The sequence below is a fragment of the Gymnodraco acuticeps genome, unplaced genomic scaffold (assembly GCF_902827175.1).
Source record: "Gymnodraco acuticeps unplaced genomic scaffold, fGymAcu1.1, whole genome shotgun sequence".
In the NCBI taxonomy this organism is placed as follows: domain Eukaryota; kingdom Metazoa; phylum Chordata; class Actinopteri; order Perciformes; family Bathydraconidae; genus Gymnodraco; species Gymnodraco acuticeps.
In genome coordinates, this window is record NW_022991530.1 from 1 (window position 1) to 22,520 (window position 22,520).

General features: G+C 42.3%; 1 protein-coding gene across 1 annotated transcript; it reads left to right on the plus strand.

The window, feature by feature from the left end:
- Positions 1-3,147: 3,147 nt before the first annotated feature.
- igf2r (insulin-like growth factor 2 receptor) lies at positions 3,148-22,018 on the plus strand. The gene is made up of 15 exons (XM_034197106.1): positions 3,148-3,282; positions 4,091-4,240; positions 4,824-4,991; positions 5,765-5,974; positions 6,097-6,250; positions 7,088-7,323; positions 7,753-7,889; positions 9,027-9,145; positions 9,838-9,984; positions 12,424-12,608; positions 13,764-13,950; positions 15,746-15,895; positions 15,990-16,059; positions 16,919-17,203; positions 18,841-22,018. Exons 9-15 carry the CDS (start codon positions 9,917-9,919, stop codon positions 18,991-18,993), a joined length of 1,098 nt encoding a protein of 365 aa, XP_034052997.1. The 5' UTR covers positions 3,148-3,282; positions 4,091-4,240; positions 4,824-4,991; positions 5,765-5,974; positions 6,097-6,250; positions 7,088-7,323; positions 7,753-7,889; positions 9,027-9,145; positions 9,838-9,916; the 3' UTR covers positions 18,994-22,018.
- The last annotated feature ends 502 nt before the right edge of the window (positions 22,019-22,520 follow it).

Here is a 22,520-nt window from a genome sequence, read left to right on the forward strand (position 1 = left end):
GACTTGCACACACTTCTTCTCTTTCCACACACCCCCCTGGTCTGCGAACAGCCAGTAAGTTGCTTTGTGTATTTGTCTGTGCAAAGAATCAGAAAACCTTTATTCGTCTCACGGCGGGGGAAATGTAAAGTGTTACAGCAAAGAGGACTCTTTAAAGTAGAGACACTACAGACTGATATACACCTGAACATCAGCAGGAGAGGACTCTTTAAAGTAGAGACACTACATACTGATATACACCTGAATATCAGCAGGAGAGGACTCTTTAAAGTAGAGACACTACATACTGATATACACCTGAACATCAGCAGAGAGGACTCTTAAAGTAGAGACACTACATACTGATACACCTGAACATCAGCAGGAGAGGACTCTTTAAAGTAGAGACACTACATACTGATATACACCTGAACATCAGCAGGAGAGGACTCTTTAAAGTAGAGACACTACATACTGAAATACACCTGAACATCAGCAGGAGAGGACTCTTTAAAGTATAGACACTCCATACTGATATACACCTGAACATCAGCAGGAGAGGACTCTTTAAAGTAGAGACACTACATACTGATATACACCTGAACATCAGCAGGAGAGGACTCTTTAAAGTAGAGACACTCCATACTGATATACACCTGAACATCAGCAGGAGAGGACTCTTTAAAGTAGAGAGACTACATAGTACTGATATGAACCTGAACATCAGCAGGAGAGGACTCTTTAAAGTAGAGGCACTATATACTGATATACACCTGAACATCAGCAGGAGAGGACTCTTTAAAGTAGAGACACTACATACTGATATACACCTGAACATCAGCAGAGAGGACTCTTTAAAGTAGACACTACATAGTACTGATTACACCTGAACATCAGCAGGAGAGGACTCTTTAAAGTAGAGACACTACATACTGATATACACCTGAACATCAGCAGGAGAGGACTCTTTAAAGTAGAGAGACTACATAGTTTACTGATATGAACCTGAACATCAGCAGGAGAGGCCTCTTTAAAGTAGAGGCCAGACAATACTGATGATACACCTGGAGACATCAGCAGGAGAGGACTCTTTCAAAGTAGAGACACTACATAGTACTGATATTACACCTGAATCAAGCAGGCAGAGGACTCTTTTAAAGTAGAGACACTACATACTTGATATACCCTGAACATCAGCAGGAGGAGGACTCTTTGTAAACGTCGAGACACTACATACTGATCTACACCTGACATCAGCAGGAGAGGCACTCTTTTAAAGTAGAGACCACTTACATACTGATATACACCTGAACATTCAGCACGGAGAGGACTCTTTAAAGTAGTAGCCACTTAATCGTTTTTTTCACAAGTAATTCAACTTCCGGTTAATCCATTCTTATTCAACAAAGCAAAGAAATATCTTGAAGTCCTTTCATCGGTAAATGAAATATAAAATGTATGTGAAGTTATGACATCAAACCCAACAGAATGATGAGATACTGTAAAGAAGTTCATCCTTTTAATTTATTAAATTGGATAATTCACCGGGAAAATTGCATTTCTGTTGAGTGTACAGTGTGTGCAGGTGGACTATAATCAGCTTCTCAAGATGATCAAAGGAATGCAGCGTTCAATTAAGTGGCGCTGTCGAAGGCGTGGGATTGTTCAAGAAGAAGAAAATAGTCTTCCTGCTGCCATTGTGTGGAATACAAATTGTTCCATTCTTCTGTTTAAGTCTGGCTGTGTGAGGCATACAAGCTTTTACTGTTCTCTACACGAATGTAGCACTGACAAATATTTTCATCTTCCAGGTAAAGTGTTCAGTCCAGAACGGCTCCGCTCTTATCGACCTGACTCCTCTTCATTCATGTCAGCGGATACTACACAGCAACCAGGTCGGTGGGCCCAAGGTTTTCATCACTGTGAGAAAACGACTATGTGAAGATATATAATGGAGAAAATGGCTTCGCTGGCAGAGAAAGAAGTCACACTCTGTTCAGTTATGCAACTTTCTCTCGGCTTTTTGTTCATGGTAAATGCATGCGAGTCGCTCTCCTCTGAGACTGTTGACCTTCGCTGCTTCTATACAGAGACGTGGAGAGCGACCTCTCGGACCATTGTTAGAGGCTGAGTGCTGTTGGAAGCTTCTAGAGGTTCCTCCGTCGAAGAAAACACAGTCTTTACAGGAAAATATAATATTGTTCTCGAGTGAGTGGAACAATGGAGCGTGAGATGGGCCGGAGAATCGGAGCAGCGGGTAGTGGTACTGCAGTCGCTTTACCGCACCGTTTGTGACGAAAAGGGAGCTGAGCCAGAAGGCCAAAGCTCTCTGTCTACCGGGCCATTTTTGTTCCTACCTTCACCTATGGTCATGAAGGATGGGTCATGACCGAAAGAACGAGATTGCGGATACAAGCGGCCGAGATGGGTTTTCTCCGCAGGGTGGGCTGGTGGTCTCCCTTAGGGATAAGGTGAGAAGTTCGGTCATCAGGGAGGGACTCGGAGTTTGAGCCGCTCCTCCTTCGCGTCGAAAGGAGCCAGTTGAGGTGGTTCGGGCACCTAGTTAGGATGCCACCTGGGCGCCTCCCTAGGGAGGTGTTCCAGGCACGTCCAGCTGGGAGGAGACCAAGGGGTAGACCTAGGACCAGGTGGAGGGATTATATCTCTTCGCTGGCCTGGGAGCGCCTTGGGACCCCCCAGTCAGAGCTGGTTGATGTGGCCAGGGGCTCTCTGCTGGAACTGCTACCCCCGAGACCCGACCACGGATAAGCGGGAGAAGATGGATGGATGGATAATATAGCAACAAGGGGTTTGCTAGCGGTGTCAAAGACAGTCAATTGAAAGCTTCACACTCATCTACCTTAAGCAAACTGTACTGTGTTTGCAGAATCGATAGCAAGCGAATTGTTACGTTGCATTGATTAAGTTGCTCAGCAGATTGATGAAAAGGCGAATATGTTTTCTACAGTAATGGTAACTGGTCTGCATTTACGACCCCCAAATCCATGTCTTTGGATCTGAGACTTCTATGTGCTGATCTTTAACCTTTTAACCCCTTTTTTATATATCTTTTCAAATCTCTTGTCTCGTGATTCTTCCACGCTGTCTTTAAATAAGGGAGTTGACTTACTGGTTCCATGTTCCCTCTCTCCCAATTCTGTCCTTTCAGATGACACCGTGGGCCAAGACGACGGATCTCCAGACTTCTACATCAACATCTGTCAGCCTCTGAACCCGATCCCCGGGGTCACCTGCCCCCCCGGAGCGGCCGTCTGCTCAGATCCTGATAATGGACCCCCTGTGGTGAGACACTCACAAACACAACTATACTGTACCTCAGTGTTTCCGCCAGACCAGGGCTGAGACGGCGCTCGCAGTTCACGCACGTGCTCCACTAGCACCCCCCCGTCAAGGCTCGCCGGCAGTACACTTTCCGTCACAGGAACACGCTTTGCTGGCGGCGAAAAGAATCCCACCAGACTCCTTTGCCCCTCCAACAGAGGTCCTTTCGTCATTTCAAGCGATAAAAACTCGATCTTCTCTCGAATTTTTTATTTTTTTGTTGGACAATGAGGCAAGACGCCCCCCTGCGGAAACGCTGCTGTACCCTACATACCATCGAGAGGCACAAATAGACCACTTTTTGCGTTTTTAAATATGATATGGAGGGTCTGCAAGTTCAGCTGTTCTTCAGGCCATGTCTTTTTTATGCTGCTGCAACACAAACATTTCCCAAATTGGGATCAATAAAGTAGTTCTTATATTATCTTATCTTATTAGTTTTCTTTTTTTAATCTTGCATACAGTTTGGGTAGATCTTTTTACTTAAGGGGCTACAAGAAACCGTGACAAATATTTGACTCTAATTCGACTTCAGGTATTTCTAGATATCAGTTGTGGCAATATTTATTTCTAAAAATGAGAACTTTCTTATTGACTTCTGCATAATAAAAATGTGTTTATGTCACGCAGTAAATCTCAATTAGAATCTAATGATCCTCACTTCTTGTCCTCTCTCTCAATGTGTGATGTGTTTCTTTCCTGTCCTCTTTCACTAACATTTCCTTTTTCCTCTCCTCTCGGTTAACCGCTCTCTGTCTGTCTCCTGAAGGACATCGGGCGGTACGACCAGCGGTCCTGAGATCAACAGCGCTTCAGGAGAAGTGTCCATCACGTACAGCAGCTCCACGCAGTGTGCAGCTGACCATGCTCAGAACTACACCTCCACCATCATCTTCACCTGCCAGAGGGACTGGAGCTGGTCAGTCTGACACTGGGGGGACAGGAAGAAAGGGGGGGGAGTGAGAGAGGAGGGAGATTATTTAAATATTTGGCATTTGGAAGATTTTTTTTTTTAATTTGAGCAAAACTTAAAATTTGAGCAAAATCCACTTTTTCTTTTCTTTTATACGATTTTTTAAAAAACAATCTTAATGCATTTCTTAACTTACATACCTATCCTTTTATATCTTTATCCAGGGCTCTCCAAACTATTTTTGTGTTAAACTTTCAGAAACACTTTGATTAAATTATTCTCAAGTCATTCATTTTTTACATTTTTACATTATTTTTGAAATAGTAGTAGTACGACTTAATTCTAAAAATGTAGACTTATTCTCATTATTCCAGTTTTTTTTATTTAAAACATTTTGTTTTTAATCTCAATATTTTGGCTTTATTATCAACGTTTCCATTCATTATCAAAATGTTGTATTTATAATCCTTTAACAGAAGATGATATTACCTACACATGCCACAGGTCTTTTTGCTTCTCTGACGATGTTTTTAACAATTTCAATGCATTTCTTAACTTCCATACCTATACCTGTTATATCTTCATCCAGGGCTCTCCTCAGATGCTGAGGCTGCAGCAGTGTGTGTAATCTGTTCGATGTGGGCGACCCCCTCTGGTGTGTTCGGACACCACCCACACCAACACCAGCGGCTGCCAGCTCACTGACTCCCAGCTGCAGTTCACCTTCGACCTCTCCACCCTCTCTGGCCAAGTCCAGGTGAGCCTCATCGATGTGACTATTCACAGAAAATATATCTGACTTGAGCTGTACATGAATATATTCTTTATCTTAGATTATTAGAGGGTTCTGAGTTTTCTCTTTCAATTGTATGAGTTTATAATCTCTGAGTAGATTTGAATTATTTTCACTAAAATAGTCAGTTTTTACATTTGTAATCCCAAACAATATTTTTTTTTATATATAATTTTTTTAAGCAACATTAAGTTTATGAAAATTCTGAGTTTACATGTTGTAATATTACTCCCCTCCCCCATTTACTTTAAATTGCCCTTATAAGCCTTCAGTTCATACTTTTATTGTAGATAACATATTTTCTATCCGTGAAGCAGGGTATCCGTTAGCCGGTAATTACCGTTTTTTAGCTGGTAACATTTATTAAAACCCGGTAAATTCAAAACAGAAGCATTTTTTGAAAAATGAATCTGAACTTTTCGATCTGTTACGATTATAAACTGAAGCCCCATTAACTGACTTTTAAACATCAGCATATCCGGTCATCGTCCGGTAATTACTTGCTAACGGAAACTCTGCTACTCAATTATTATTATTGAAACATGACCGGTAAGTTTCAAATTTGGCCGGTAAAATAAATTATTTCACCGGCAAGAAATAATCCTAGCGGAAACCCTGCCGTGAAGGTAAAGTCAGACAAAATGAACTCCAGTTATTCACGTGTGTTCCCTCGTATTGCTTTTAGGTGTACGTCTATAGATATGATAAGGTAGTAAAGTGAATTCTCTGTATGTCAGGTACCTGTGAACTCCAGCATTTACCACATCAACGTCTGCGGCTCAGTGACAGAGCCGGCCTGTAAGCAGAGTGCCGTCTGCAGGGTGTCTGGTTCTGGTTCAGAGAAGTCCGCCTCGTCTTTTGGGATCAGCAAGGCCATGACGATGGACTTCAAACACGATGAGGAGGCTGTGCTGATGCAGTACGGAGGGGGGATCCATGCCCACCAGGTACGTCTGTTTTTTATTAAAACGACTAGAATCTGGCTTTGGACCTTTCTTTTAAAGATAAAGTATTTTTTTAAAGTATTTGTATTTTTTTTAAGTATTTTAATTGTTTGTGTGTTTTGTAGTGACAGATGATGGCGACGTTGTGTTTGTTCCCTTCACCTTCCTGAAGAAGTCGTACCACCGAGTGCACCAAAGATGGACGGTCTGACGGCAGGATGTGGTGCGCAACGACAGCCAACTACGACACGGACGAGAAGTGGGGGATCTGCAACGCAGGTGACCGCTCATTTCGGTTTCATTTATTTATCTTATATTCTTGACTCGTCTTTATGTAAGAAAAAACTCAGAAAACAGATTTAATCTTTAATTAAGCATTTTCCAAAACACATGGTGTGTCTTATAAGAGCCCTTTTAAATGGGCGTTGTTGGTAGCTGATGAACATTGAGTAAGAAGACATGACATTTCACTGCAAGAAAGGGCTTAAACCCACTAGTACTTCTTCCCATCTGGCAAGGGTAGCAACGTTTAATCGACTAGTCCACTTATCCTTTTAATAATCCAACGAATCACTTACTTTTGAGGTTTAGGTCTCAAGATGTGATTCAGTTAGTCACAAGAGTTTAACAGAGCAGGTAGCACATTTGAAAATGTCAATAGTTGTTTTAACTTAAATGAAATCTGTGCTCATTTATGATACTAAATTAGAAAACCTCAACTTTTTCTCATTTGTTTAAACCTTCTCAAAATGCTTTTTTGAGTTGCATTGTATTAAAATCCCCATTCCTTCTCTCCTTTCTGAGTAACATGTTCTGCTAAACACCTGAGCTCTGCTAAGCGCCCCGATAAACATTCCTGTTTGTCATTTTGCAATAAACGAATTTATATAAATAGTTATCACCGCAATAAACCGTATTTAATTTACATTATTTAATTTAATATTCTGTTCTTGTACACATCATATTCTAGTAACTTTTTGCACTACTTTTTTCTTTTGTATTTTATATATGTTTGCATTGTTGGAGGAGCTGAGATCAGAAGAATTGCATTGCCATCTCTACTCTGTAGCTTTGTGCACATGACAATAAAACCCTTTGAATCTTTGAATCCTGCAGCCTCTGGAAAGCGCCAGTCCTCCATCCTGTTCAGCTGCGATCAGTCGGAGGGCCACGGCTCTCCTAAGCTGCTCTCAGAGACGGCGGGATGTTCGGCCACCTTCCAGTGGCGCACCAGCGCTGTGTGTCCTCCCGTGAAGATGGAGTGTAAGCTGGTCAGCCAGCATCAAAACCTTCGACCTGCGGACCCTCTCCTCCCTCACCGAGCCCTGGAGGTTCAGCCACCACGGAGACTCGTACGTCTGATCTCACAAGATTACATTAGTTTAGAGTGGTTCCCATCCTTTTGTGTCTCGTGTACCCCTTGAGCTGGTCGCCATTCTATAAGTACCCCCTCACTCATCTGTGATAATTCGCCTACATTTTTTATTGTATTAAACCCTTTGTTATCGTGTTTAACCCAACTGCTCCCAAATGAAAATCACTTGTAACTCACATAACTACCCAGAAGTCTTTTAACTTGTTTTAGCACCTACTGTATTTACAATGTTGTCTTTTATGCATGGTTTTTATGAACCTGTTATTCCATTATGTTTATTTATTGTGTTCCTTTCTGTTGTCTTCTTATTAAGTGTTAATGACAATGTAAAGCACTTTGACTTGCTATATAATAAAATGTGCTATATAAATAAACTTACCGTACCTCTCTCCTTTGTGTTCCTCAGGTACTACATCAACCTGTGTCAGGGGATCCACGGCGGGCTCACAGGATGTCCTGAAGGAGCCACTGTGTGCCGGCGCTCCGCAGCAGGAGCCACACACACTCTGGGGAAGGTTTACACCCAGCAGATGACCTACACTGGTGGGTAACTGAGGTCATAAGGGAATATCTGTAAAAGATCCACAAATCAATTACTAATTTTGGCAATACAAATGTAAAGGATTGAAAATATTGAACATATTTAATCGAAGTTTTTTATTTTTGTTTCAGTTAGTTTTAAAGGGGACCTATCATGCAAAATGCACTTTGTGATGTCTTTTTATACATAAACATGTGTCCCCGGTGTGTCAGGGAACTCACGCAGCGTCAGAAAATAAAACCCTCTCTCTTTTCCTCCGTACCCAAATCTCTAAAAACGGGGAACAACGGAGCTGATCCAGATTTGCGTCCGATATGACGTAATATCTGAAATGTGGACCCACGGCCCAATCAGAAACGTTGCTATCAGAAACAATGCCCGACTGTTTTGGACGTAATATGGTCGGTGTTTACATTAGCATCGCTAACACTCAGAGCTAACCTGTACTGGAGAGCATGTGTGTGAAGAAGCAGGAAGTAAAAAGGAACTCCCCTTGTGGTATAACCGGCAAGAGAGAAAGCCTTTGAGCTCCAAACTGTTTCAGAGACAATCCTTGATAATCCATGATATGGCGTTTCATCACGGCAGCATTTAGTTTAGACAGTAGCTGCCGGGTCCCGCATGAGCTCAGACCCCTCCTTTTTTAAAGCTTTATACCCAAATCAGCACTTTTGAAACAGGAAGTGAAACAGAGGGATATGAGGCATGGCTAGAATAGGTGATCTGTTTGGTATTTTGAGCAAAACACTTCATAGACATGTTTTGTATATATCTGTATATATCTGAGACCTATGCTGTTGCCTAAACATAGCACGATAGGTGACCTTTAAATTACTATAGATTCAAGATTCAAAAGTTCTATTGTCATATGCACATAACTACAGTGTAGAAATGGCAATGACATTCTTCTGACCTGAGCTCCTCCAACAATGTAACATATATAATAAAATACAAAGTAGTGCAAAAAGCCTATATACTTAACCTTTACAGGTCTTACCTTACCTACCTTTCCTAGCTTCGTAAGCTTTTACCTCTACCTGTAGGTGCTGTTTTGGTATTACTCGTTAATCTTCTTATAGCTGTGTTTTTTTGTGTATATCAGAAAATGTCCTGATCATAATCTCAAACCACCTCTGCAGATGGAAAGATCTCAGTGAGTTACTCAGCGGGAGACGATGTGTGTGGAAACGGCGTGAAGGCGAAAGACTACGATCCAGCTGAGCTGCGGCTCCACTGTGGGACAGCCCGCCCTCATCAGGTACACAGAACACACACCTGTTTGTGAAAAGATCCTTTTGAATCCCACATGAAAGAGCTTGGATCTGTTAGAAAACAAGCTTTAAGGTGTTATTTAATTGGATTGGATCATAACTAAATTAAGGGGTATTTAAAAAAAAAAAATGAAACAAGCAGGATGAGATGATTTTGTTACATATTCACAATCTGCGTCATTGCACCTCTCATAATGACTCACAATGAACTACACTCGCGTGCACTTGCTAACTGCCTGTTAATGGCAGAACAGAATATTCTGTGTTAAGTTAAACTTTCTCTGGTTTAAGCTTACTTTGGCGTGCATTGCCAAACATAACTCAGCACACTTTGATTTTGTTGATAAAAAAAGTTTTGTAGTTAAGAAATGTCTGATTGTCTTTCTTCAGCTCTCTTATGTAAAAAAAAATGTTTCTATATCTCCATGTTTAGATTAAGATGAAAGCAGTCTATTATTAGCAGTATATTTTCAAAGGATTTTTTTACTTGACCAAATACAATATTACTTGTTTCAACTTTAACCTGACGGTTTCACAGCATTAGCTTTTCCTTCCTTTGGTTTTAAATTCACAAAGGTCCTGAACTACTCAATCTGCCACCAAGCACTAACCTTCTTCTGTTAAAGCTGCTATATGAATACCTTATGATTATTGATGCTATCTGTTTCTGTGCTATCAGTTTTGATGAGGCCTCCTGTGAGTTTGTGATTGGCTGGGAGACTCGCTCGGCGTGTGCGGTGAAGCAGCATGAGGTGGAGATGGTGAACGGGACGATCAAGGTCCCCGACACGGGAGCTAGCCTCAGCCTCGGAGTGCTCTACTTCAGGTGAGAAGTAGAGCCCCCTCTTCTTCATGTCTCTTCTACATCAACATGTGTCCCCTCTTCTCCATGTCTCTTCTACATCAACATGTGTCCTCTCTTCTTCATGTCTCTTCTACATCAACATGTGTCCCCTCTTCTCCATGTCTCTTCTACATCAACATGTGTCCTCTCTTCTTCATGTCTCTTCTACATCAACATGTGTCCTCTCTTCTTCATGTCTCTTCTACATCAACATGTGTCCCCTCTTCTCCATGTCTCTTCTACATCAACATGGTCCTCTCTTCTTATGTCTCTTCTACATCAAACATTGTGTCCTCTCTTCTTCATGTCTCTTCTACATCAACATGTGTCCCCTCTTCTCCATGTCTCTTCTACATTCAACATGTGTCCCCCTCTTCTTCATGTCCTCTTCTACATCAACACTGTGTCCCCTCTTCTTCATGTCTTCTTTTCTACATCAACATGTGTCCCCTCTTCTTCATGTCTCTTTCTCACATCCAACATGTTGTCTCCCTCTTCTTCATGTCTCTTCTACATCAACATGTGTATCCCTCTTCTTCATGTCTCTTCTACATCAACATGTGTCCCCTCTTCTTCATGTCTCTTCTACATCAACATGTGTCCCCTCTTCTTCATGTCTCTTCTACATCAACATGTGTCCCCTCTTCTTCATGTCTCTTCTACATCAACATGTGTCCCCTCTTCTTCATGTCTCTTACATCAACATGTGTCCCCTCTTCTTCGTCTCTTCTACATCAACATGTGTCCCTCTTCTCATGTCTCTTCTACATCAACATGTGTCCCCTCTTTCATGTCTCTTCTACATCAACATGTGTCCCTCTTCTTCGTCTTCTACATCAACATGTGTCCCCTCTTCTTCACGTCTCTTCTACATCAACATGTGTCCCTCTTCTCATGTCTCTTCTACATCAACATGTGTCCCCTCTTCTTCATGTCTCTTCTACATCAACATGTGTCCCCTCTGTGTAAAGACACTCTGAAAGTTTCAGGAACAAAGATTCTCTCTCTTTTTGATCCATTTCTATAAAAACCTGTCTGAAAATGAGCTGATCAGATTTTGGCCACTTTATGATGTCATAACGATGTGTTGTCTTGTGTAACCATTAGCCAATCACCAACCAAGGTAACCCCCCCCCACCCACCTTATCACCTGCATCTCCTCCCAGAATACCATTAGGCGCGTTCACACCGGACTACTTTTCCCCGTACTTTTCCCATTTAGTTCCGTTAGTACCCCTTATGTTGCGTTCACACCAAAAAGAGTACTTAGTGCCGGGAACTTTTACCCCCATTTTTCGTGCCTGCTAGAGAGGTGGTACCAAAAAAGTACCAATTTCTATTGGCTGGGCGAATTGCAAACCACGCCCCATAAAACTCTGAAAAGTTTTGTGAAGCCGCCATTGTATTCGGAGAGAGAATAACTAATGGGAACACAAAAAAAACATGGGAGCGGTGGAGATGAGGAGGTGTCGGCGTTCGGGCGATTTACTCGGAAGGCTTCAGTAGAAGCTGCTGGGACTCCCAGCAGCTTCTACTGAAGCCAGTCCCCAACTCCGGGGACTTCCGGCCGGGGACTTTGGGCGGCAGTATACGCCGTGAAGTGGTTTGCGGCCTGCCAGTAAACCCAAAGCAGCAGAAGAAGAAGTGACGTCAGCGGCTTCATTTGCCTAATCCTCCCTCAGGGACTTATTCCGGTGTGAACGCGGTTGGTACTTTGTGCCCTGGGGTACTAATTGCCGGGGCACGAAGTACTTGGTTTGAAATCGGCTAATGTGTTCTTTTTAACCAGATGTCTCTCAGAGGGGCGTGGGAGGGGCTCCTTATTTTCATCTAAAGTAACAGACAGAGAATCAGCACTTTTGAAACAGGGCTGAAACAGAGGGGATTATGGGTAATGCTGCAATGATCTGTTTGGTGTTTCAGCCAATCAGAGACAGGCTCTGTATATATCTGAGAGCTGTGATATATTGATGAAAAACAGTATACTAGGGGACCTTTAATGCTGATCTCTGTACATGTCTTCATGTAGTGTGTATGTACATGTGTCCCACCTTGTTGCAGAAATAAGATTTTGGTGTTGGTCTGTTTACACCAGGGCGGCCCAACATTGGATTAGATTTGACTCACTAGATTTTCTTGCAAAAACAGTAATTTATATATATTTTTTAAAAATATATATAGGATAAAATAAATTATAAAATACATATTTTTTTGTGAGATAAAAAAGGCATAATAAATATATGATAATAATAAAAATAGGGATTTTCCCAAGTACTCAAAAACACTTACAAAAAATAATTTCATAATGCAATAGAATACATTAGAGATAAAGAAACAAGAGAAAGAATCAGTTTTGGCTCTCCAAGGGAAAAGTGTATGCACTCCTGCTTTACACCCTTTCTCTCCCCCTGCTCCCCTCAGCCAACACGAGGCGTCCGGAGACATCCGTCCGAACGGCGACCGCTACGTGTACCAGATCCAGCTGTCCGGCATCACCAACCCCTCGCTGTCCACCTGCATCGGAGCAAACATCTGTCAGGTCAAACTCAACGCAACGTACAGACGCAGGATCGGATCCTCCAGCAAGGCCAAGTACTACATCAAAGGTAGTTTAGTCACTAACTTACCATATCAGGAAAATGTGTTGATCCTAGTTATTTATGTATTCATTTATTTAACTGGACACAGTGCACATTAATCAACATTTCTGTGCCAGAGTTAGCCAAGAGGTTATTTTTCATCCAGAGTCCCTGGACAGATTTTGTAAGTCAACCTAAAGACACATTTCATTTTAAACAAGTAAATACCATCAAATAAAAACATGCAACATACATTTCTGGAATACTTAATACAAAATGAAAAACAAAACAATAAACAAAACAAATAACACAAAAGAACATGTTAAAACACAGACAGTGGGTTTAAGGAGCAGAAGTGTTGGCAGAGCTGATTCCTCACTAACCGTGTTTTGAGTTGGTTTTAAAGGGGACCGATCATGCAAAATGCACTTTGTGATGTCTTATACATCAATGTGTCCCCGGTGTGTCAGGGAACTCACGCAGCGTCAGAAAATAAACCCCTCTCTCTTTTCCTCCGTACCCAAATCTCTAAAAACGGGGAACAACGGAGCTGATCCAGATTTGCGTCCGATATGACGTAATATCTGAAATGTGGACCCACGACCCAATCAGAAACGTTGCTATCAGAAACAATGCCCGACTGTTTTGGACGTAATATAGTCGGTGTTTACATTAGCATCGCTAACACTCAGAGCTAACCTGTACTGGAGAGCATGTGTGTGAAGAAGCAGGAAGTAAAAAGGAACCGGGTCCCACATGAGCTCAGCCCCCTACTTTTTTATTTTATCAATTTTTTTATTTTTGTAAAGCTTTATCCCCCAAATCAGCCCTTTAGAAACAGGAAGTGGAATAGAGGGATATGATGCATGGCTAGAATGGGTGATCTGTTTGGTATTTTGAGCAAAACACTTCATAGACATGTTTTTTATATATCTGAGACCTATGCTATTGCCTAAAAATAGCATGATAGGTGACCTTTAAATAAACTAAATGTAGTTTAGCCTCTGATTGTAGATGGGATTTAGTTCCATCGCTGAGCAGCTTTAACAGAAAATGAAGACTGACTGAAATAACTTTTCCTGAGTGGAATAATTCAATCTCCTCTCGCTGCATCTCTTGTTATCCTATAACATACATATCGAATTCATTTAACAATAACTTCATGTCTTATCGTCTCTACAGGAGGGAACCTGGACGTGATGGTGCCCTCGGAGTCGGCCTGTGGACGTGAGAAAACCAAAATGGTGTCGTCCACCATCATGTTCCACTGCAACCCGTCGGCAGGCGTCGGCATCCCAGAGTTCATGCTGGAGACGGACGAGTGCCAGTATCTGTTTGTGTGGCACACGGATGCTGTGTGTGGGCTCACGTGAGTTAAAGGGGACCTATCATGCGAAATGCACTTTGTGATGTCTTTTATACATAAACATGTGTCCCCGGTGTGTCAGGGAACTCACGTAGCGTCAGAAAATAAAACCCTCTCTCTTTTCCTCCGTACCCAAATCTCTAAAAACGGGAGAACAACGGAGCTGATCCAGATTTGCGTCCGATATGACGTAATATCTGAAATGTGGACCCACGGCCCAATCAGAAACGTTGCTATCAGAAACAATGCCCGACTGTTTTGGACGTAATATGGTCGGTGTTTACATTAGCATCGCTAACACTCAGAGCTAACCTGTACTGGAGAGCATGTGTGTGAAGAAGCAGGAAGTAAAAAGGAACTCACCTTGTGGTATAACCGGCAAGAGAGAAAGCCTTTGAGCTCCAGACTGTTTCAGAAATAATCCTTGAAGTGGTTTGGAACATGATGGCGTTTAATCACGGCTCTTTCACCTGTCTGTCTCTCTGTCTCCACCTGTCTGTCTCCACCTGTCTGTCTCCACCCATCTGTCTCTCTCTCTGTCTTCACCCATCTGTCTCTCTCTCTGTCTCCACCTGTCTGTCTCCACCTGTCTCTCTCTCTGTCTCCACCTGTCTGTCTCCATCTGTCTCTCTCTCTGTCTCCACCTGTCTGTCTCCACCTGTCTCTCTCTCTGTCTCCACCTGTCTGTCTCCACCTGTCTCTCTCTCTCTCTCCACCTGTCTGTCTCCCTCTCTGTCTCCACCTGTCTCTCTCTCTGTCTCCACCCATCTGTCTCTCTCTCTGTCTCCACCTGTCTGTCTCCACCTGTCTCTCTCTCTGTCTCCACCTGTCTGTCTCCCTCTCTGTCTCCACCCATCTGTCTCTCTATCTGTCTCCACCTGTCTCTCTCTCTGTCTCCACCTGTCTGTCTCCACCTGTCTCTCTCTGTCTCCACCCATCTGTCTCTCTCTCTGTCTCCACCCATCTGTCTCTCTGTCTCCACCTGTCTGTCTCCATCTGTCTCTCTCTCTCTGTCTCCACCTGTCTCTCTCTCTGTCTCCACCCATCTGTCTCTCTCTCTTCTCCACCTGTCTGTCTCCATCTGTCTCTCTCTCTGTCTCCACCTGTCTGTCTCCACCTGTCTGTCTCCACCTGTCTCTCTCTCTGTCTCCACCTGTCTCTCTCTCTGTCTCCACCCATCTGTCTCTCTCTCTGTCTCCACCTGTCTGTCTCCATCTGTCTCTCTCTCTGTCTCCACCTGTCTCTCTCTCTGTCTCCACCCATCTGTCTCTCTCTCTGTCTCCACCTGTCTGTCTCCATCTGTCTCTCTCTCTGTCTCCACCTGTCTGTCTCCACCTGTCTCTCTCTCTGTCTCCACCCATCTGTCTCTCTCTCTGTCTCCACCCATCTGTCTCTCTCTCTGTCTCCACCTGTCTCTCTCTGTCTGACCTGTCTGTCTCCACCTGTCTGTCTCTCACCTGTCTGTCTCTCACCTGTCTGTCTCTCACCTTTATTAATTCAGTAGTTTAAGAGCAACAGGGTAAGGATGAAAAACAGGACAGAACAGATTAATAAAATCAAAGATAAAAATAAAAATGATAAAGTAACTATAAAATAAGAAATGAATGAAAATGAACATATATACATATTAGATTAATAATTAGATTACATTACTAATTGTGTCACATTGTTGACCCCTCGTTGTGCAGCCGACATACATACATACATACATACATAAATACATACATACATACATACATACATACATACCCTACAAATCTTCTGTATACATATCTTCGCCTTCTTCATTTTCTCGCAGAACTATTGATGCAAAGTCCTACGACGACGACGACAGTGAGACTCCAGTGATCGCCAGACGCAGCCAGACGATGAGTCTGATGCTGAGCGCCCTGCTGCTCAGTCTCACCGTGTGCCTGCTGGGACTCCTGCTGCACAAGAGGGAGAGGAGGTGAGAGCAGGAGCATGGGACAAACGCAGAAAAACATTTAAAGATGTTGGCAGAATCTTCACACACGTCTGTCTTGTTTATTTCCTCCCAACAGAGAGCTGGTGATCCAGAAAGTGGCTGGCTGCTGCAGGAGAGTCAACCAAGTCTCCTATAAATATTCCAAGGTAGGTTGAACTAATTATTTATAACAATCTGACTTTGAAATGTTTATATCATATTCAATTGATATCTTTGTGAGTTTGCTGCATGGATGTATAATAAGAACTGGATACAGCGTGGGAGGCGGGGCCGCGTTCATTCCTATGAGAGTTGCTCATTGGCGCATGAGGACAAAATGGCCCAACTTGAGAGAGCGAAACGTCACGAAAGTATTCATATAATCATATAATCCGTTCTTATTGTGCATCCATGGGTAAAGGTAAAACTCATGTAGTGCTGAACACGTCACATGAACGTACCGGGCGGCGCGGTCCCGTGGGTTAAATGCGCGTTCATAATGCCGAGGAAAATAACTCTCAGAATAACGTTATTAGCACATTTTACAACTTGAGGAACGAATGTTTTTAATAAGGGCTTTACAAACGTTCATACTGGGTAGTTTATTTAGTTTCAAAAAAATTATCCAACGATTTACAGACGTCTCGTTCCCAATGTTAGTCAATGGAAAAAAGTGTTTCCGGGCCCAGCGACTGATACGGAAGTGCAGTACCGCCGTTTGGCCACAACGAATATTTTCCTCAGAGCCCGGCGCACTTCCTGGGAGCTTGGTTTGCTGCGATGTGATGGACATCCCTCTCTTTTTTCTGACATCTTATAGACCAAACAACTTATCAATTATTCTAGAAAGTAATTGTTGGATGGTTATTGCCCTTTGTTTTGAATTAAGACGGAACTTCTGTGAATTGACTTTATCTGTTTTATTGTGTTGCTCTGTGGGAGGAGCCTGTGACCTAAGATGTACACTGTAGCTATGTACACATGACAATAAAAGCCTTGAATCTTGAACCAACTTGTAATCCTCAGGTGAACGTTGACGAGGAAGTTGGAGAGGAGGAGATGGAGTGGCTGATGGAGGAGCTTGAAGGCCCTCCCTCTTCCTCCTCGTCTTCACAGCGGGGGAAGAGTAGTCACGGAAACGGCCACATCAAAACGAAGCCGGTGAACACGGACAGCCTGCGCTCGTTCTCCCTGGACGAGCAGGACGACAGCGACGACAGCGAGGACGAGGTGCTGAGCGTCCCGGGGGTCCGGGTCAAATCCTCTGCTCTGTCCCACCTCTCTGCAGCCAGTCACAGCCCCTTCCTGCAGGTGAGATACGACATCTGTCCAGGTGTTTCTACCTGCTGCTCAAACCAGACAGGATACCTACCTGGAGCTCAGTCTCTGTAACGGATAAACGGCCGCGGCGTTCACAGCGATCGCGGCCACTCTAGTCAATGGGTGTTATTCCACCGCTTTACGGCTTAGAAGCGTCCCAGAAGCATCCCGGCGCTGGGTTCCGCTAAAAATAGGCGGCTGGTCTATTTTCGACGCGACGCAAGGCTTTGCATAGCGCCGAGCAGGAAGTGGAACGTTCAGAGCATCCAGTCAATCCCCAAAAGAAACTCATTTTGCAGACCCTATCCCTCCGTAGTCTTTCAAGTAGGAGGAGAAATGCCAGCGTTCTCCTCCGGTTCACAGGCACTGTGTCAATTATATAGAATAATTATGATGATGAATGCATTTTTTTACCACTAAAATACAGCAACACATCGTTGACTCATGTCGTTTATAACTGGACTATTACAATTATTACTAACTTTGTCTGCACAAAGTAGCCTGTCCAGGAAACATGCCCAAATCAAGCTTCTGAAACGCGCCCGGTGGGGTTTGACGCCTTAGGAAGTCGGAACAAAACGGCGGCGCAGACGGACCCGGTGGAATCTAGGGGTCAGTTCCCTTTTATAGAGGGCATACGTGTTCGAAGCAAACTCTTTCGAACGCGTTTGTATATTGCGTCTCCTTTCTTTCACTTTTCCTTTAATGATATAATTTGATTTTAGTCTAAAATCGAGCAACTGTCCCATAACCCATTTCCCCCTGGGAAATAAAAAAGTTTCTGATCTGAAAAATGTGTGATCTTAATTTGTATTATTATTTATACAGTCTCAGTTACAAACTCGTTCGAACACGTTTGTATATTGCGTCTGCTTTCTTTTTTAAATTGTTTTATTTGGGTCACATTATATTAAAAGTTTTGCCAAAAAATGGCAAATTAAATACCGAACGAAATTGGTCAAATAAAATAAAAAAAGTACATAGGGGTCGTTTGAAATATCTACACATGTATCTACTTAATCGATCTATCTATCTATCTGCTTTCTTTAACTTTTTCTTTATCATATCATTTCATTTTATTCTAAATCGAGCAACTGCCACCGAACCACATTTCCCCCTGGGACCAGAGGTTAACCGAATATTTTCCGTCTATGACGTTTTTTTTTTTAACAATGACGGAAAAACTGAAAGCCGTCGGAACAGCGCCAAAGTTTCCCCGCAGAGGGGCTCCGGTGTTATGCCGTGTTATGCATGCCCGGCCAAAAGTATATGATATAGTTTCCAAACCTACATTTGCCGGACAGATCATTGAAATGTCTGCGAGTGCTTTACGCTGCGCTCCCGCGAGGTGCAGTGGGCATGCATAACACGGCGCTAACAGTTCACGAGCGAGTGTGCGTCGTCCCCCCGTCAGAGTTGTGTACAGACCGACGGGTGATAATGTATATTGACGGAAATTGTACGATCCTGTCCGTCAAAATAACGGGCAGCGCAACCTCTGCCTGGGACACAAAAAAAGATTCTGATTCGTGTGACCTTTCTCTGTATTTACATTTCTATAACGTGTCTCTGTGCCATCTTCTGAAAATGTTGTTCACTAACCCCCTCCCCGATGTGTTTGACTCCAGGAGGAGAGCGACGAGGACCTGGTGGGCCTCCTGGAGGACGAGGACAGGAAGAGCAGCCAACCTCGCTCCTCAGGCGTTAATCACGGTAACAACACGGCAGCAAACAGGAAGCGGGACGACGAAGACAGCGACGAAGACCTCCTCAGGGTGTGATGTCTCTTCCTGCTTCCCGCTCTCAACCAATCTGAACTCTTCTCTCTCAGTGAATGTCTCCATAACAGCAACAAAGACACACCAACAGCAAATTGAAAGCAGAAACCTTTCCTCTCTTTTGGGATTTATTTTGTATATGTTGGACTGCACCTTTTCTCGGCCTCAGACTCGATCTGTCGGTGTTCTTATTTATTGATAGCTGATTATTTAAAAGGGTCGTTTTTTGACCCGCATCCTATTTTTTTTCTCACATTTTCTGTCATCATTTCTGAATTAAAATAACTTTCCCTAGTTTAGTTACTTTGATCGAATAAAAGACTACAAATCAACCCCAGATGCACAAAAAGCATCTTTGACTTTGCAACGAGGCACGTCAGTTAAAAAGCTGAACATTAAATTATATTTTTCTTTTATTTCTTGAGTTTTTTAATGAAGTCGTGCCATTGCTTTAGCACTTTATTGTAGCATTGATTAACTGATGTCTCATTGCAGGCGAGGAAAACATTTGGAGTTGATTTTTAGTTTCCAGGATTGTGAGTGATGACTGTGGTAAGATGTACGATTAAGTAGCTCGATATGGAAAGCATATTTTAGGAGAAAGACACAAGCTATCAAATAAAAACAAAGGGGTGTCAGGGAAGGTGTCGGCTTGTTGTTTCTAAAGGGAATGAAGACACCCGTCTTTTCTTGCTGTTTACAGTTGCTATAACAGCTCTCGCGATGCCTTCCTGATGAATCGTGTCCGGCGACCGATTGATAATAAAAAATCTCGTTTTGATCAGAGACATTGTACATAGAGGATTATGTTCTATAATATGGACGTTTTGTTTGTTTGTTTGTTGTCCTCACCGGTGAATTACTCACACATTTGTTTTTATGATTATTTAAGTGGGTGTCTGTCCTTTGTGGAAATAATAGAGATGGCCTTAAGTGTGAATGGATGGTCGACGAGGACGGAGGTTGAAAGAAAAATATGAAATGTTTTGGTTTTTTTCACTTTTCAATCCCCTTCCCTTCCTCCGTCCAAAAAGCCATATTTCTACCCTCCGCCGCTGGCACTAATGTATTGAAGTGGGGAAGTTGTGTTTCCGCTTGCACGCTGTCGTACATTAAAGGCTCAGGTCTGTGATTGTGGATGTCGCTGCGTTGAAAAGTCCGATTTTTTTTCTTCTTCTTTCGAAGCCAATTCTGTTGTGCCGGAATCAGCCCCTTCTTAGCCAAACGCATGAAGCATTAAAATGTCAAGAATGCGAGCAGGTTACTTACATTTAACATATTGTCTGCTTTATTATCTAACTAGTGTAAAGATGGGAGATCCAGCGCAGAGATATCTGGGTAAAGTCAATCAAACTACAGTGTGCACACATTAACTGAGCAAGCCTACACAGTATACACACAGAGTATTTGTGCTCCTTTGGACCCAGACAACGTTTTTTGTCTTTTTCGGTTATACAATTAGGAGCAATTTAAAAACCCACAAAGAGCTGAACATCTGCACCCGTGTAGTTTTGGCCGCAACTAAAACATATTTTCATTTTCCATTATTAAAAAGTCAAAAAATAGTGAAAAGTGGCCGTTATAAATCCTCCAAGAGTCCAAGGTGATGTCTTCAAATGTGTTTTCCAAGCAATATTTTGAAACTCTTAATAGTAATAATCTCTGGGACACTTTTGTTTTTATCACAGACTTGATTATGTGTAAGGTGATAAATGATAATGAAAATAACCATTAGTTGCAGACCCAAGTATCGTCCATTTTCTTATATCAGTATGAAATGGGGTTTATTCTCACCTGGACAAACTGAAAGAACTCCAAACTTGTTGTTGGTGAATGTTCAACCTTGGGAGAGCACCTGTTGATGAATTGACAGAACGTGAACAACGTATTGATTTGACATCACAAACATAATGAGCATTGCTCACATCAATTACATAATTACATAATTACGACAGTACATTCACAATTGTGTTTTTCAGTATTTAATCCACAGGAACTAGAGATATTATCAAAACATGTCGTGCAAAGAAGGCTCACCTTTCAAGGTATTTCTAAAGCTTTTTACACGCATTTTTCTAGGATACCATTTGTCCAAAACACACAGAAAAATGATTTTTTTTAAAAGCTTGAAATGGGAAACAATCAGTATTTTATATGGATGAGTTTGGGATGTCCCATAATAATTAACAAGAAGAGAAAAACATTATGTCTGTCTCCTCATGCTCCGGGTGTTCAGTCACTTATTTTCCAGAAGTAAAATATCCAGAAAGATTTGAAGCACATTTTGTTCTAAATTCTCAATTATCATGTCACCTGTCGACCACATCATTAAGACAAGCGTTAGAAAGAGTTTAAGACAAATAAATGGAGGTTTAGTGCAGAGTTTATAGGTCAGGTTTCCAAAGAACTATTCAATTAGTGATATTATAACTGTCCACAATCCATGTCTATCAATTAAAACCACTCCTCAGTCCAACATCCACTCCGTGTAAACCTCAGTTGTTGTCCTGAAAGTGTTTGACTTCCTGATCCATTCGAAGGAGGTTTGAACTACATCTACCTGTGTTTGGCACTTTGAACTCAGCTCATATCTCACGAGTGAAAGTCGGAGCACTGCTCGTTACGGAGAAGAAGGATGCTACCGTTTTTAATATGTGAAGTCTTCTTATTTTCCATCGTTGCATCAAGTCTGTTTTGCTGTATTTAGCAACCAAAGTTAGCGTGGCTCGTCTGCATGGTACTCTGCGAAGAAATGAACGGACATTTCTTGTGCTTTTTTTGTCTGCACTCGAGCAGAGAGATGGGAAAGTAATTAAAATACAGACAAATGATCTAGGAGGGTATAGCGACTTTAAAAAAAAAAAGCACAAGAAGTTTTCTCTGATGATTGGGTACTATGGGAGATCATTATTCAGTTGGTGTACGTTATGTTGTCTGATGTGTTTTTCAGCTGTTTTCCTATTTAAAAACAACATTGATGTAAAAAGTATTGCATTATTTGAATAAATACGATCTGCTGTTTATCACTGCTGTGGTCTGATAACATGCCTCATGATATAACTCACAAACACACACTCCACAGAATCTGGACTTTGACTTGTTTGGAAGGACTTGTATTGACTAACTTTGGTTTGAACGTGGGTTTAACATAAAACAAAATGTATACATACTTGTTGATGATTTGGGCATGTTTCCAGGACAGGCTACTTTGTACAGACAAAGTAAATAATACTTGTAATAATCCAGTTATAAACAACATGAATCAAAGATGTGTTGCTGTCTTTTAGTGGTAAAAAAAAATGCATTCATCATCATTATTATTCTATATAATTTACACATGTAAACCGGAGAACGCCGGCATTTCTCCTCCTACTTGAAAGACTACGGAGGGATAGGGTCTGCAACATTAGAGTCTTAAAGGACTTGAGACTTGACCCTGATTCAAAGGGCACACAACGTGACCTGGACCCCCGCAAAGGTATCATGACTTGTCTGGGTACACTCATTGGTTTGGACATAGGGCCGGCACT